The 15,112-nt window shown below is 34.3% G+C and overlaps 2 protein-coding genes across 8 annotated transcripts in view; one reads left to right on the top strand and one right to left on the bottom strand.

Moving 5' to 3' along the window:
- Positions 1–15,112, top strand: part of LOC141399233 (nucleoside hydrolase) — a 28,521-nt gene that overhangs the window by 427 nt on the left and 12,982 nt on the right. The window contains exon 1 of one of the 7 annotated variants that reach the window (XM_073977602.1): positions 11,756–11,936. The exons of 1 other annotated variant lie outside the window; for it this stretch is intronic. The gene's annotated coding sequence lies outside the window, so the exon portion shown is untranslated. Of the gene's footprint in view, positions 1–11,755; positions 12,734–13,165; positions 13,248–15,112 lie in introns of those variants that run through there. 5 more of the 7 variants (XM_073977597.1, XM_073977601.1, XM_073977598.1 and 2 more) reach the window with 5 other exon arrangements.
- On the bottom strand, positions 69–3,404 carry LOC141399235 (nucleoside hydrolase-like). The gene is made up of 5 exons (XM_073977607.1): positions 3,009–3,404; positions 2,678–2,845; positions 2,331–2,457; positions 2,119–2,261; positions 69–2,050 (listed from the first exon to the last, which is right to left on the bottom strand). The coding sequence occupies exons 1-5, from the start codon at positions 3,246–3,248 to the stop codon at positions 1,685–1,687; spliced, it is 1,044 nt and encodes a 347-aa protein (XP_073833708.1). The 5' UTR covers positions 3,249–3,404; the 3' UTR covers positions 69–1,684.

Raw genomic sequence — 15,112 nt, 5'->3', positions numbered from 1 at the left:
AACTACTTGACACGTACAGTATGCAAAGTTCATATTCGTACACCCATAAAAAAATAATAAAATCGTTATTAATTCCATATTTTATGTGCAAATATGAAATAATTGATAGGAATTACCATAACGAAGAAAGATTTTATAATAACAAAACAAATTTTTAATTTATTCCGTCATTTAGGTATAGATGGCGCCTGTGTGGGTGGCAAAGTTCGTATTCGTACACCTATAAGCACTATATATTTGGAGTTTTTAAGGATTTTCAAAGCAAAATTTCGCAATTTTTTGTTCTTTTCTTCTTTTGGAATGCCTCTGCTATAGAAATATGTAAAAATAACGGTAATTTTATTAAAAATGTTGCATGAATAAAAAGTCGGACGAATATTTGGAATACTTAAGAAAAATATGCTAGATATGATTAACTATTGCAATTTATTCCCAAATTTTGGATGAAAATAGCTAAAAGCAGTCCTTCTGTAACAATATTCGAGGTCTAATATGAAAATAAATGCTGTCAGCGTTTGGAAATGCAAAGAAATGCAATCCGTGCTTAGGTAAAGTAAACACATTTTTGGTTTTTACTTGGTAAAAATCGCAAGTTTCGTTTTATATTTGACATAAAATGTATTGAAGTTTTAGAATACGGATTCGGAAATCATTTTATGTCGAAAACTGTGAGAAATTATGAAGAAAATTTAAACTGTAGAAGTTGTCATACTGTCTGCGTACGACTAAAATTATACGCTTACTATGAACGAGGGTTATGGCTGCCAAAATTGCGAAAATAATGGTTTTTACTTCTTGAAAATTATATTTCTTTACCGGAGGATCCAAAATGAGTACAAAAATGTCAAAAGAATGAAGTAAATTGTCCAGGAAAGAACGTGGGGTAACCTTTTGAAAAAACGCATTATTTTCGGGGAAATTTTCTTCCTTAAAAATTTATTATTCATCGTAATTTCCGATATCTCTTGACATAAAATGATTTTCGAAACCCTATTCTAAAACTTCAATACATTTAATGTCAAATATAAAACGAAACTTGCGATTTTCACCAATAAAAACCCAAAAGTGTGTTTACTTTACCTAAGCCCGGATTACGTTTCTTTGCATTTCCAAACGCTGACAACATTTATTTTCATATTAGACCTCGAATATTGTTACAGAAAGACGGCTATTAGCTATTTTCGTCCAAAATTCTAGAATAAATTGCAATAGTTACTCATATCTAGCACATTTTTCTTAAGTATTTCAAATATTCGTCCGACTTTTTATTCATGCAACATTTTTAATAAAATTACCGTTATTTGTACATATTTCTATAGCAGAGGTATTCCAAAAGAAGAAAAGAACAAAAAATTGCGGAATTTTGCTTTGAAAATCCTTAAAAACTCCAAATATATAGTGCTTATAGGTGTACGAATACGAACTTTGCCACCCACACAGGCGCCATCTATACCTAAATGACGGAATAAATTAAAAATTTGTTTTGTTATTCTCAAATCTTTCTTCGTTATGGCAATTCCTATCAATTATTTCATATTGGCACATAAAATATGGAATTAATAACGATTTTATTCATTTTTAAGGTGTGTACGAATATGAACTTTGCATACTGTATGTATAAATTTTTTATTTTTTTTTTAATCTGTGAATTCCTTTTAAACGTATTTAATTACATACGTAATTTTTATTCTTTATTCTCACACAACACCTTTTCAATGTCATCATCTGCCAATAGACCTCCGGTCCAGGCTACAATTTTTTGATATCTTTCCTTATGCAATGACATAACAATTCTACTATTGCCCTCATCTTTGCGCTTGTGATCGAGTATCATTTGACCTCGGCTATGTTGTCCTGCTAGCTCCACAGTAGCATGGTAAAGGCGACTTTTAGTTATTAATACTTCAGGAAATAAAAACGCTGCCACCAAGATGGCATCACAAATAATCCATTTCACATAACCCAAAGGACGAAGAAAGGAAGTTTCCACAGTATTCATTAGTTGCATGACTTTCGAATCTACTTTGGACAAAACTTCAAAACGCCAATTCTGAAGAATAACAACAATGTAAATTATTTTTATAATTGGCTTTCAAATGCAATGAAAGTTTTCCCTACCGCATCATAATTCATTTCACCATCGATACAGGTCTCCCATGGCACCACCAGCATTGGCTTTGTAACACTTTCAAATACTATATGGGCCGCTTCAGGATCTAAGCGAATATTAAATTCAGCACTTTTGGTCACATTGCCTTTCCCTAGAAAATACAAAACGAAAATCGAATTTTTCTTTACAATATTCTATAGAATTAACTTCGAAATCTTACCTCTATAATTGCCACCCATTATATAAATATCCCGAACTTTATCCAAAAACTCTCGACCATACATATTAATACACACGGCAAAATTTGTTAGAGGTCCGACCAAGATGAAGTCTATCTTATTTGGATACTGTTCAAAAAGTAGGAAAATTAATCATTATTTAAGATTGCCTTGGATTCCAACTAAAGGCCTAAAGGCCTGATATTCCTGCTTAAGTCGTTTCTGGAAAAATAATAAAAAAGACTGAGCCAAATTCGAACGTGGGTGACCATTGCCTTTTAGTTTTTTCACCGGAAATGGATTAAGCAAGAAAGCCAGCAGTTTATGTCCTGACACCTTAAGCTCTTACCTTACAAACACTAGAATACATCCAATTGACAGCATGTTCAGTTTGCGCCTTTACTTTTGTTACATGAGGCAAATCTGGCACGTCTCCGAAACCATCCTTGCCATGAAAGTGCCGGTGTTCAAAGTTGGGTGGTATTATTGAGTTTTCACATCCTCGATAGACAGGTATCTGAAAAGAGGAAACACATATAAACAAAAATAAGTAAATATTTTCTTCGGCCTTGCGGGGAAACAAAGATGAGTGCGGATAGTTTAATTCCCAGTAGATATATTACATAGCAGTGAAATAAACAACCGCGGAATCAATATAATAAATGTATCTATCAACTTACATCTAATCGATCAACACTATCCAAAACACGTAGAGCATTTTTCACCCCGTTATCAACATCTGTATTTCCGCGAACACAAGTAACACCAAGAATTTTAAAAGGTTTCGCTATTCCTTTTACATTTTTTCCATTGTCAGCTAATTTTTGTAGAAACTTTTCTGCTTTGATTAACATAATCAGAGCCCAGGCATCATCATTGCCAATATCACAATCAAAAATCACATAATTTTCTTCTTCCATATTAATAATATTATTATTTACATACGCGTATTTAACAAAAACGTCCTCCAAGTTCAACTAATCGACAATCGACAACTGAAAGACCTAAATATTCTATCTAAATTTCAACTAAAGTTGCTGGCTGGTAGGCGCTGGAGGCTTGACTGACATTGTTTATGATTTTAAATAAAATCATGTGTAACAGAATGAGATGATAATGGTGTTTTATTATTCCAATTGTCGCGTAATATAAACGCTAGAACATTATCTTCAGGTACAGTGTTGCACAAGTTAAAAAGTGGAAATATTTAAAAATTATTAATACATAAAAATAATTACTACAAATATTATAAAGTCCATAGCGTAATTATGAAGGTAACATTGTGCAATACGTACCATATTTATGCAGAGATAAGTACACCCACAACCAAGGCAAATATAGAAGGTAGCCGATTCGGCGAATTGCTACAACAAAGCAACTTTTGCCGTAACATAATACGTCAAAATTTGTAAAGAGAATCAATTCGCCTTGGCGCTTAAATTTGCAGCGATTTAGCTTCGGCCAATCAGAACAAGATGTTTGTTTACATTTCACAATTACAACAATTTTATTTGACATTTCATGTTCAATCAGCTGATACGAGTCGGCTACCTTCTTTAATGTGCCTTGCCCACAACTAATTTGAAAACCACGCACTCACGCAATAGCACAATAACGTGACCTCCTAAAAGTATGCTTTTGCCGATACCACATCTAATTCTAAATCATGTAAATGTTATAAAGAAAAAGCAAATTTTAGTTTATTATTACTAAAACAAGTGGGTACAGGCTATATTCGAAACGGGACAGACTATGTGATGATACCCTACACCACTACCCTGTGCATAAGCTTTTCACTGGTAAACAATTCTTTTAGGGAGATACTGGGGAAAATACCAAATGACTTAAGGCGAATTGAACTAAAATAATTAATTATTAATTTTATATTTGACTACTGTCGAAAATCAAATTGATACTCATTTAAAGCCTTGCTGGTCTTCTTGATTAGCATTTTACATGTCATTAATACGCCAAGCACAAGCAGAGGTATTTGTCATGTAAATAAAAATTTCAAAATTTGATAGCTTAGCGCCTTTTCTGAGAGGGAAACCTCTTTAGATTTTTTCCCATGACTATATTTTGGTAATAATTGCTGTAAATTGTATATATTTTATACCACGGAGCTCAAAATAATCGTAAACCACAAAAAACTAAACAATTACATTAAAAAATCCAGTTATTTACAACATAAATAAAGAATTGCCACCTGTTCGATCATGAATTTTGCTTGCCATATTTTATATAAAAACGCCATCTAGCTGTTGCTGTCGGAATAACTTAATAAATGGATTTGTTTCTTTCATTTATTTCCTGATTCCGTGTTTATACGTTCAAACTGGAATGGCAAATTTTCTTCTCAATTTCCTTTAAAATTTTCTTACAGTTTAGACACGCAAATAATGTTTTTGTCAACTTCCTGATTCTTCTTCACACTCATTTTCTCATTTGATCATTCAAAGGCAATACTAAGTCGATATTTCTTATAGAAATTAAATTAAATTTTATTAAAAATTTGATAAATACATATGTATATGTTTACTATTCATTTTTACTGACAATTTTTAGTTCAAATTATTGTTCATCACAAAAGTTTTTTAATTAAAATGTATGAGCTGTTTTTTATTTGCCGGCGGAGAAAATAAAATGAAAGAAAATGCAGAAAAAACTGGGAAGAATAAAGAAACAAAACAGAATTTGCGAGTACAGGGGTGTGTGTACCCCTTCTTATTCCTCTTTACTCCCTCTCCCATAAACTCAATTTTCTTTCCCATTAACTTTGAACGTCTAAACACCGACTACAGACATTCAATCTAACCAAAATATTAGATATTTGTACATAATCCACTAAAATTTTAACACATGTATAAATTTTTTGGGTGGTGTTCGAATATGAGTTTTGCATACGGTAAGTTTTTTGCCCATTCCGACACCTAGTATTATCCGACCATCACTACTGTTTCTTCCTTTCATGACGATCCGATCAAAATTACGACCTGTAGCGTGATTACAAAAAAATGAATAAAAAAAATGTGATACTTTACCGACTTTTGCGATATCTCGCTTATTTGGCCACCTTTTCTTCTTCCATTGACGAGCCTTCCTTTTGAAATACCTCACTAGAACCGGAGATATTTGCACAAGAATAAATCGTTGAATTTTCTTTACATAAATTTGTATTCCCTTCCTGACCCCTGAGTATTATCCGGGCATCACCAAAATCAATAGGCTTCTTTCTCTGTGTGACTCCCATCATTCCACAAAATTTTGTGATTATCCAACCTTTAGCGTGATTACAAAAAATGGGATGCATTGCCGACATTAGCAATATCTCCGTTATTGGGCCACTTGCGCTCACCTACTTTGCATCAATGTAAATGTGGGATTTTCTAATTTAGTACTCAAGATTTGCTTTTGGGAAGGTCCGCAAACAAAGTTGTGATATTCGGCATTTCAATTAAATCGCAAAAATGAAAAGTGGGTTGGATTGGCAACTATTGCGATATGTCCCAATTTACATTAGGCGAGTTTACTTGCGGCAATTGTTAGTTTGATGGAGAGAGAGGTGAGGTATATGGTAACCCTTTGCCTCTCAACACCCTCTCTCACCCACAAACTGACAATTGCCGCAAGTAAACTCGCCTAATGTAAATTGGGACTATCTCGATGTAAAGGTAATATATTCTACTTTCATTTGCTTTTGGTATGCCCTTTTATAGAAGAGGAAATATTCGATTTGCAATAAAACGTTGACCTTTTTTCAAAATAAGTTTTTTGACCATCCGACCCCTGAATATTATGCGACCATCACCAAAAACAATAGGCATCTTTCCATCCGAGACCCTATCAACGCCCATTGATAACGATCCGATTGAAATTGCGCACTGTAGTGTGATTACAATGTTTAGATTAGGGGTTGAGAAAACGTCCTCTTAGTTTTTTGTGAACCATAAACAATTAAAAGTTTATGACATTTTTTATTTATATTTTTTAATAATTTGCATTGTGGACGATTTTAGACAACATTAATGTTTAAAAAATGTTGAAAAAAGTAATTAAACGTCAAGAAAAATTAAATATTAATTCTCCCTTAAATTTGCCTCTCTCTCGATTTTGCTCAGCTCTGGTTTAGATGGATGGACAGGACTGAGGTCCTATCTTCCTTCTTCCCAAGATTCGAGAGTGACTTAACCGTTGTCCACAAATAATGTCACAACTCTTTATATGACCTAGCCACGAATTGCTCTTGGTCTCCCCGACCAACCTGTTAATTTCTAGTGTAAGCTCTCTGTCCCTGAGTCATTGGGCTTGACTCGACAAAGCACATCATACTTATTTTCTAATCCCGCCGGCTCTGCTGGGAAGTTTAATCTCACTTTGGTTATTCGACCGGCAGGTATATGACGAGCCACTGCAGCAGAGATGCTGTCTCGGAACGTTCTTTCTGCTACCCGAAGCGGTGATAAGTGAACTCACTGAAACTCTGTAAAAAAACTGTCTCCTGATTGATGAAAGTGCGGCAATCAGAAGTGATAAAATCGGGCGGTCTGCTGATGGATACAATTGTGGGGAGATGGTCTGACCCAAGGGAAACGACGGGTTGTCAAGTAACGTAATCTATCCGACCAGATGATACGATGGTTATGTCTGACGAACTGTGACACTCTCCATTAACACTCTCCGTACTATCAATCTGATCAACCAGCGTTATACCCTCTGTTCGTTTCCGAGGACCGAATGCCACACCTCATGATGAACATTAAAGTCCCCAAGACCAGACGATTATGACCTTCCAAAAACGGGCTAATTTTGGGCCTAAAATCTGGAGTACAGTTATTTATCGGCGGTATGTGTACGTTAAGCAACTGTAACCATCGTATTATCGATAGTTCCACACCAGAGCTACCCTCGTGTATTCCATGCATGGGTCATAAAACCATGCACCAGCAAAATTTGTGCAAATATGTTTCCGTTTTTGGCGGTATTCAGAAAAGTTCTTTCGTTATGGTGTCCAGTCCAATCTTGAATGATTTTGAGCCATGATGTTTCCCGTCCCTCTCGGTCTTCTCCCATCGATTTTTGTTTGGATAATTGTTTGCAGAAGCTTATATTGTTCATGCCTCATAATGTGACCAAGATATGCGGTTTTTTGTGTTTTTATATTTTTTATTAATTGGCGTTCGACATTCATGCGTTCTAACTCTTCGTCGTTTGTAATGTGCTCGGTCCATGTGATCTTTAAAATTCGACTTCAACGATTCAAACGAGTTCAGTATTTTTTCATCTACAGCAGAGTACAATAAAACGGACCATATGTAACATTTTACAAATCGTATTTTTGTGGTAAGACTTATGTCGTGGCTAAGTAAAACTTTGTTGTGTCTGAAAAAATTGTTTCTTGCCATTTCTATTCGGCATTTAATTTCTTTTGATATGTCCCATTTATCGTTGATTTGAATTCCGAGGTATTTGTAAGTTGTCACTCGCTCTATTTCAGCGTTATTTCTCTTCAGTGGCGTATTATTGTCGGCATGATTTATGCTTACTACCATATATTTTATCTTCTTAACATTGATTGTTAATCCGTATATTTCGCTATTTTGTGTTACTGCGTCTATTACTTTTTGTAGTCCAGCTATACTGCATGCTACTAATACGGTGTCGTCGGCATAGCGTATATTATTTATTAAGGCGTTGTTTAGTTGGATACCAGTATTCTTTCCACGTATAGATTCTTCGAATATTTTCCTGGAATATACGTATGTATGTTAAATAAAAGTGGGGAAATATGCAGCCTTGTCTTACACCTCTTGAAATTGGAACATCGTCAGTTAATTCATTATCTACTTGAATGATTGCTATCTGTTTCCCCAATATAGGTTTTTAATGCAGCTTATATCACTGTCTTCCAATCCGATTGAAAGTAGGATCTCTATCAATTTATCATGATTTACTTAGAAATATTGTGGTGTTTTTATTGGGATAGCATTTGCAATTTTGTTTTTTTCAAAATAGTGTGACCTAATCCCATTGTTGTTGTTTTAATATTTTAAAACAACTAGTTTATTAGTGGAAAACATTTGGCATTGCTCGCCAAGGGGTAAGGCAGGGAATACTATAGTTTCGATTCTCGCCACAGAATTTCATCAGTTCCCTTGTTTTTTGTTTGTGGATATTCTCCACCGAAGTTATTTTTAATGATTTACCGTATCGAACGCTTTTTCGTAGTCTACGAAACATAAAATACATATTTTTGTACCTCTCGACAATTTTGTATTAATACTTGTACAGCTAGTAATGCTTCTCGTGTCCCCATGCCTTTCTTGAATCCAAATTGTGTTTGTCCCATGTGTGCTTCGCAGATCGGATAGATTCGTCTATGTATTATTTTTAAAAATATTTTAAGAGCGTGTCTCATTAGACTTATTAATCTATAGTCGCTGCAGGTCTTTGCATTGTTTTTCTTGGGTATTGTGATAAATGTTGATTTGAGCCAATCTTGGATATATGTAGGTACATATTAAAACATATTGCACCCATGGTATAAGTAAAGAGGTAGATTTAAATGAAAAAATCTATAGAACCCTTGTTTTTCCTGAATTCCTAAAACTTCAAAATTAAGCAACAAGTGGGTTTGTTTACAATGCATTTTTTGAGCATTTTATAAAAAACGCGAAAAATGAATGAAATGCTAAGTTTTCTCCACATAATCGAGTTGTGAATATGATAAAATGATTGTTTCAATGCAAATCTGACGAATTTCTTCCATACAAATGGTCTAAAAACAATATTCAAAATCATTGAATTCCATTGTTTTTAAAATTGTTTGGCATATGTATTATTCAAACACCACACACACATACAGAGTTTGTTTATATCCCAGTTGTTCGGGTAACTAGGGAATAACTAGCAATTTTGCTGCCTACTGGTAAACACCCCTAGTTACCACCCAATCTACTCGCAATGTTATAGACTGGTGAATTTAACATGGGGATGTCATAGGAAGGGGTCTATTGTCCCCTCACTGCATTACCAGTAACCACCCAATTCGATAGTCATGTGAAAGACAATTGTCCCCTCACTGCATTACCAGTAACCAGTCAAATCGATAGTCTTGAGAAACCCAATTGTCCCTTCACTGCATTACCAGTAACCAGTCAATTCGGTAGTCAGAAATGATAGGCACAAATTCTAGTAACTTGAAGTCAGATATTTTATTACATGGAGTGCAAATATTTTACAAAGGACGATATAATCTTGTATACATATAGATCTTGATCCTTGATACTGGAACTAGTGTATGACTACTTGATACAGCGACTTATGTTTATTTGGTCCTCGGAATGTTTTTGTCGTGGGTCCTTCAGATCATTCAAACGTTCCTGGAATAAAATGTATAGAAGTTTAATGAAATGGTGCGATAATGAATTGTGTCAAGATATGTGTCAATACTTACCACAACATATATTATAAAAATTCTTCTTAAATTATTCATCCTATCTATGTTTAGCTCGTAAAACGTTCTTTTTTGTATCTTCAACTTTTTCACAACAAAGGCATCTATAAGTTTTTTTTTTTTAATTATGAATAAACAAAATGACAGAATATTTTTTCTATTTTGTTTAAGAAAGAAATAATGTTGAAAATAGATTACAAGAGAGAAACATTGTCGATTACACTATCCATCGGTAGTCTATAAAATAGTCAATATATTACACGCCGCATTACCTGTAACTAGTGAATTGACATGATAGGCAGGGAAGCCCATTTCTAATGACAAAAGCAGTCTATAGGCTATTTTGTGTGCCTTTTTTGGGTGTAAAGTAACTAGGATCAATGAGTAACTAGTTACATAACTATGTCAAAATAGACAATTGCTATTTCTTGAACAACTGGGTATTGTTGTGAAGTTTTAGGAATACTCGAATGAAAAAATTTAAATTGACATAAAGCTTTGGCTACCCTTTCTTATTAAACCATGATTGCACCATTTTGGAAATGTTAAAGTGCGAGCTATAATCTGGCATATTTTAAGCGTGCACTTATAATGGGTTCATTTTCGACTATTTGAGGGTGCTATGGAAAAATTCGATTTTTAGGCTATATCACCTGAACACCTGAAAATAACCTCATCGTATGACCACTTGTTGGATAGACATTTCCATCATGTTAGAACAAATACAAGGTAAAGTTAATACTACAACAAATACAACTCGAACAACAACCACAAAGGAATTTGTTTTTGTTTGTAAACCTTAGTGTCAACGTAAATGTAAACAAAACAAGGAAATGTCTATAAATTATTGGAATTTAAAAAACTAATATTTTTTCACATTTGATTGAATATTTTGGAAAACATGAATGAAAACTCGTTAGATTTTCAATTTGAATGTTTCCATATCATTCCACTAAATGCATAATTTCCCGCAGAAAGTAGAATACTTGCAAAAATGTTTCGGGTCGCTGGTAATTCATTGAAAAAAGAGAAGATGTTTCAATCATTTGCTTTTGAAAACAAAAAAGCACATGTTTATTAGGGCTTTATTCTTTTCAAGTTTAACAAAATACCACACATATTAACAAATATTGTACCGCCTCTATAAGCGATGTTTTAGTGTGCGGCATGTCGTTCGGACCTGGAGGAGGTTACATGTCAATGATATGAAGCCGTCTTTATGGGAAATAGTTTTTTTTTTCTGATGAATAAATTTGTTCTTCAAAAATATATATCCCTAATATACATCGAACATAGAAATAAATACATAAAATGTCGAATGGAATTTGACACTAACCCCCAGTTATTGTAACTTATTTTTGTTCGTTCGTCTATATTCGTAATAATTTAGGCATTCATAGCTTAGCCCCCAGATGACATACACATCTAATTTTTAGTATACCCGTTCCATATATCGTTAAGGATTCCTCATTTAAAAATCAGCGCTCTACATTTGCGCTAAAGCGAGTAAATCGATCTACAAAATTTGACAATTCGTGTGAGAAGAATAAATTTTTTTACAAAAACTGGGGTAACACTACATCCCAGTTCAGTCAGCTGGGTATTGCTGCTACCTTTTCTTGTTCTACCATGCATTTCCATTAGCTTTCTAATGATAGTTCAGTAGAGCCGGATCTAACTCGGGTTTTGTACCCGGACTTTTGGGTCAAATAACCGGGTCCGTCCCCCAAGAAAATTATATATTCCAGTGGTTAATGCAGACGGAATGCCAGATTTCAAACTCAATTTTCTAGTGCGCTGTTGTATTTGTGTTGCCATTTAAGGGTTAACAACAGCTGAATATACGCCGCGAACGAAGAGAAATTTACTACTCTCTTGACATCACACAGCCTTAAAATTTGTATTTCTTTTGCGGAGGAAAACAAACAAAAAAGAAAATAAACAGACAGAATCTCGTAGTTTGCCGGTACAAACAAAACATACCCACACATCCCAACAAACTTATCACAGATAGTATGTCTGTCCGTAGAAAAACAAAACATTCGATTAGCTGGTTTGGTTTCGTCGGTTTAGTTCTGTTTAACCATTCGCACGTTTTGTTTTGAATCTTCTTGTTCTGCGCGCGTTTGCTTCCTACGAAAATAGCAGCTGATGGGTTAGTCTGTATTGGACAATAAACAAAAGAAATTCAAAAGAAAAAAGAAGTTCAGTTGTCGTTCTTCCTCTGTCCAGTTGTTGTCGTCATCATCGGTCGGTGAATAAACTTTGTGTTGTGTATAGAAAATAAATATTATTTTTGTAAATGCAAATTTTGGGTGAAGAAGGTGCAAAATTTTAGAATTGGAAAAGAAAAAGGAAGAATTTTGTGTGCCAAAATACGAGGCGCAAAAAGTGATGAGCAATCATAAAAACGTGCTTTAGTTTATTTTGAATGCCGGGTTTTTTTTTGTTAGCGTCTTCGAATAAGTTTCATGCCCACAAATCACCTCAATTTATTTTGGATTATCACCTTTAACAATGTTATCGACGATGGAATTGGGTATATTTTGTAGTCAAATCTATAACAGGGATTCCAAACTATAGTTTGTATACTTAAGATAACTGTGGGAATTTTAATACATGGGTGAATATTGCGAAAAGACTGGTTTCTGTGTCCCGAGGCATTTAGCGTTAAAAATATTGGAAAAAAATTAAATTTTTAGAAACGGAATAAGTAAAACGAAATGTCCTTTAACGAGGTCCGAAAAACAAAATAAAATATTTGACAAAAAAAAAATATTTGCAAAAAATTGGTCGCAATGTGCAAAAAGTCATTACCGTGCCGTGTCCCCAATCGTTTTGTGTTCTGATATTCACTTATCAAAATACAGTAAGCGTCAAAATAAAGTTTCCACCTCTCAAAATTTTTTTGATTGCACCGACATAGAGATATTATACTTATAACATATAAAGGTAACTTTTTTAAGTATGCATTTAGTGGTGAATTAAAATCCAGAAAATATTATTAACAAAATGATGGGGTTTTTTGGCTTTTGAATTTATTTTTATTATATTCGAGCCTCCAAACAATAAATCAAGGAGTGTTTTAGTGTAATCCGGTGATATATCCCCCCCGTGGTACCGCTTTCGAGTAATTTTAGCATAAAATAGGCCTCTATTTAACTTTCTGTCGAATTTTTACGGCAAGTATTCAATGGATTTGAAGTCTAGAGACTTCAAAGAGTGATCCGATATATATAGTAGTCAAATATAGCAGCATGTTATTCATAAATATGGGCGAATGCTTCAGATCCCTGCCCATACGTTACGTAAACCTTTTGTATTAGCCCCATTCCTCCTTAATATCGTGTTAATAAAAGTGGAAGATATTGTTCTCATATCCCATAAAAGCCATTTATCCGCACTCCGTTACTGTAATGGACCCCCTGAACATACAGGGGACTTCACAATTTTTGATTGTGTATAGGTATGTTCATTTTTTTAGTATGTATTAAATTATATTAAATTTTATAAAAAAAATAGGATTTAAATTGGTCCATACATATGACCAAAACAGGCTGCCAATGAAAGCAATGAAGACAACTTTAACCTGTTTTGGTCATATGGACCAATTAAGGTATGTCATAGGGCAAATACCGCCTTGGACCCTAAACACACAATTTCAACAGTAAAGCACAGAGGAGACTCTGTTGTGGTATGGCGTTGTTTGAGTGCTTCCGGTGTAGGAAATCGTGTCTTTATCGATTTGGGACAACATTCCAATTTTATCAATATATGAGCCCGAGCACAAATCATATATTTTTCCAAAATGGATGCAATGTAACTGTCCAAAAGTGATTCAAACACGTCCCCGATACCGGATTTGAATCCTATAGATAATTTATGGAGTATTTTGGAGATAAATATAAAAAATCGTAACATCTAAAGTATAGGAACCCTGAAATATGCCTTGCAAGAAGAATGGGGAAAAATTCCGATATCTTGCCCCGAAAACTTAGTTAAATCTTTGCCAAAAAGGCTAAAAGCTGTAAAGAATAACAAGGGATGTCATATAAAGGCCGAAACCCCTAAAAAATCCTTTTTGTTTCATGAAACTTTTAGAGTGCATACTTTTTGCTGTGAGGTAGAAATCGATGTTTTTTAACCATTTTTATTTTTTTTTATCTAAATTTACCTGAATTTTGTTAATTTTATTTTATTATATTTAAGTTAAGACACTAATGTAAAAAATATAAAAAGGAATGAAATCGATATCATTAACCAATTCTTAGCAATCGCAGTTTTAATGAAAGAAACTGAAGTGGATACTTTTGACTGTGATTCACTGTAGGTCCACGTTTTGGTAGAGTCCCCATACAACGCCCCATATATAGTACGCGTCACTTTAAGATATTTTGAATGTATTATTCCCATTTCACCACAGAATTTTGAAGGTTTTAGCCTCATTATCGCAGAGAAATGGCTGAAACTTTGTATTTAGTCTTCGTTGGGGGTATAAAACTTTCCCCCGGAAATTTGTAGGTATAGCTCCACGCCTTCATATAGTCCCCATTGGACGGTACCTCCAGATTTTCGGTATTTTGAAGGTCGTGGCCTTAATATTCCACCGAAATGGCTGAAATTTGGTGGTTAGTCTTCATTTGGGGTATAAAACATTCCATATGAAATTTGTCGGTATACGTCACACGCCCTCATATAGCCTCCATAGGACGATATCTCCCAATTTTCGGTATTTTTGAAGGTTTTAGCTACACTATACTACCAAAATGCCTAAAATTTGATATTTCGTCCTTTTTTGGGATGCAAAACTTTCTCCCAGAAATTTACCTGTATCGGTCCAGTCTTTAATGTACATCCCATGGAAAGGTACATCCCAATTTTCGGTGTTTTGAAGGGTTTAGCCTCATTATAACACCGAAATGGCTAAAATTTGGTACATAGTCTTCGTTGTGGGTATAAAACGTTCCACCTGAAATTAGTCGGTATAGGTCAACGTCTTTATATAGCTCCCATAGAACGGCACCGCCCGATTTTCGGTATTTTGAAGTTTTTCGCCTCATTATTTCACCGAAGTAGCTGTAATTTGGTATTTAGTCTTTTTCTGGGCTACAAAAATTTCCCTCAGAAATTTGTCGGTATACGTGCATGTTTTGGTGGGTACCCCCATAGAACGGTATCAAATTTTCGGTACATTGAAGGTTTTAGCCTCATTATAACACGGAAATGGCTGTAAGATGGTACTTAATCTTCGTTGAGGGTATAAAACTTTCCAACTGAAATTTGTCGGTATAGGTCCATCTCTTCATATAGCCCCCATAGAACGGTACCTAC

The sequence above is a fragment of the Musca autumnalis genome, unplaced genomic scaffold, assembly GCF_047663935.1.
Source record: "Musca autumnalis isolate F117 unplaced genomic scaffold, ASM4766393v1 scaffold_3, whole genome shotgun sequence".
Lineage (NCBI taxonomy): Eukaryota > Metazoa > Arthropoda > Insecta > Diptera > Muscidae > Musca > Musca autumnalis.
The sequence above is the reverse complement of the archived record's forward strand: the minus strand, read 5'-3'. Positions and strand labels throughout refer to the sequence as shown.

Bases quoted from the DNA above. Each gene is read 5' to 3' on its own strand.
- LOC141399235 (XM_073977607.1), bottom strand. From the start codon at position 3,248: ATGGAAGAAGAAAATTATGTGATTTTTGATTGTGATATTGGCAATGAT. The intron at 2,458-2,677 runs GTAAGAGCTTAA...CTTTTTGAACAG, and splicing joins TGTATTCTAGTGTTTGTAAG to TATCCAAATAAGATAGACTT. The intron at 2,262-2,330 runs GTAAGATTTCGA...TGTATTTTCTAG, and splicing joins AATGGGTGGCAATTATAGAG to GGAAAGGCAATGTGACCAAA.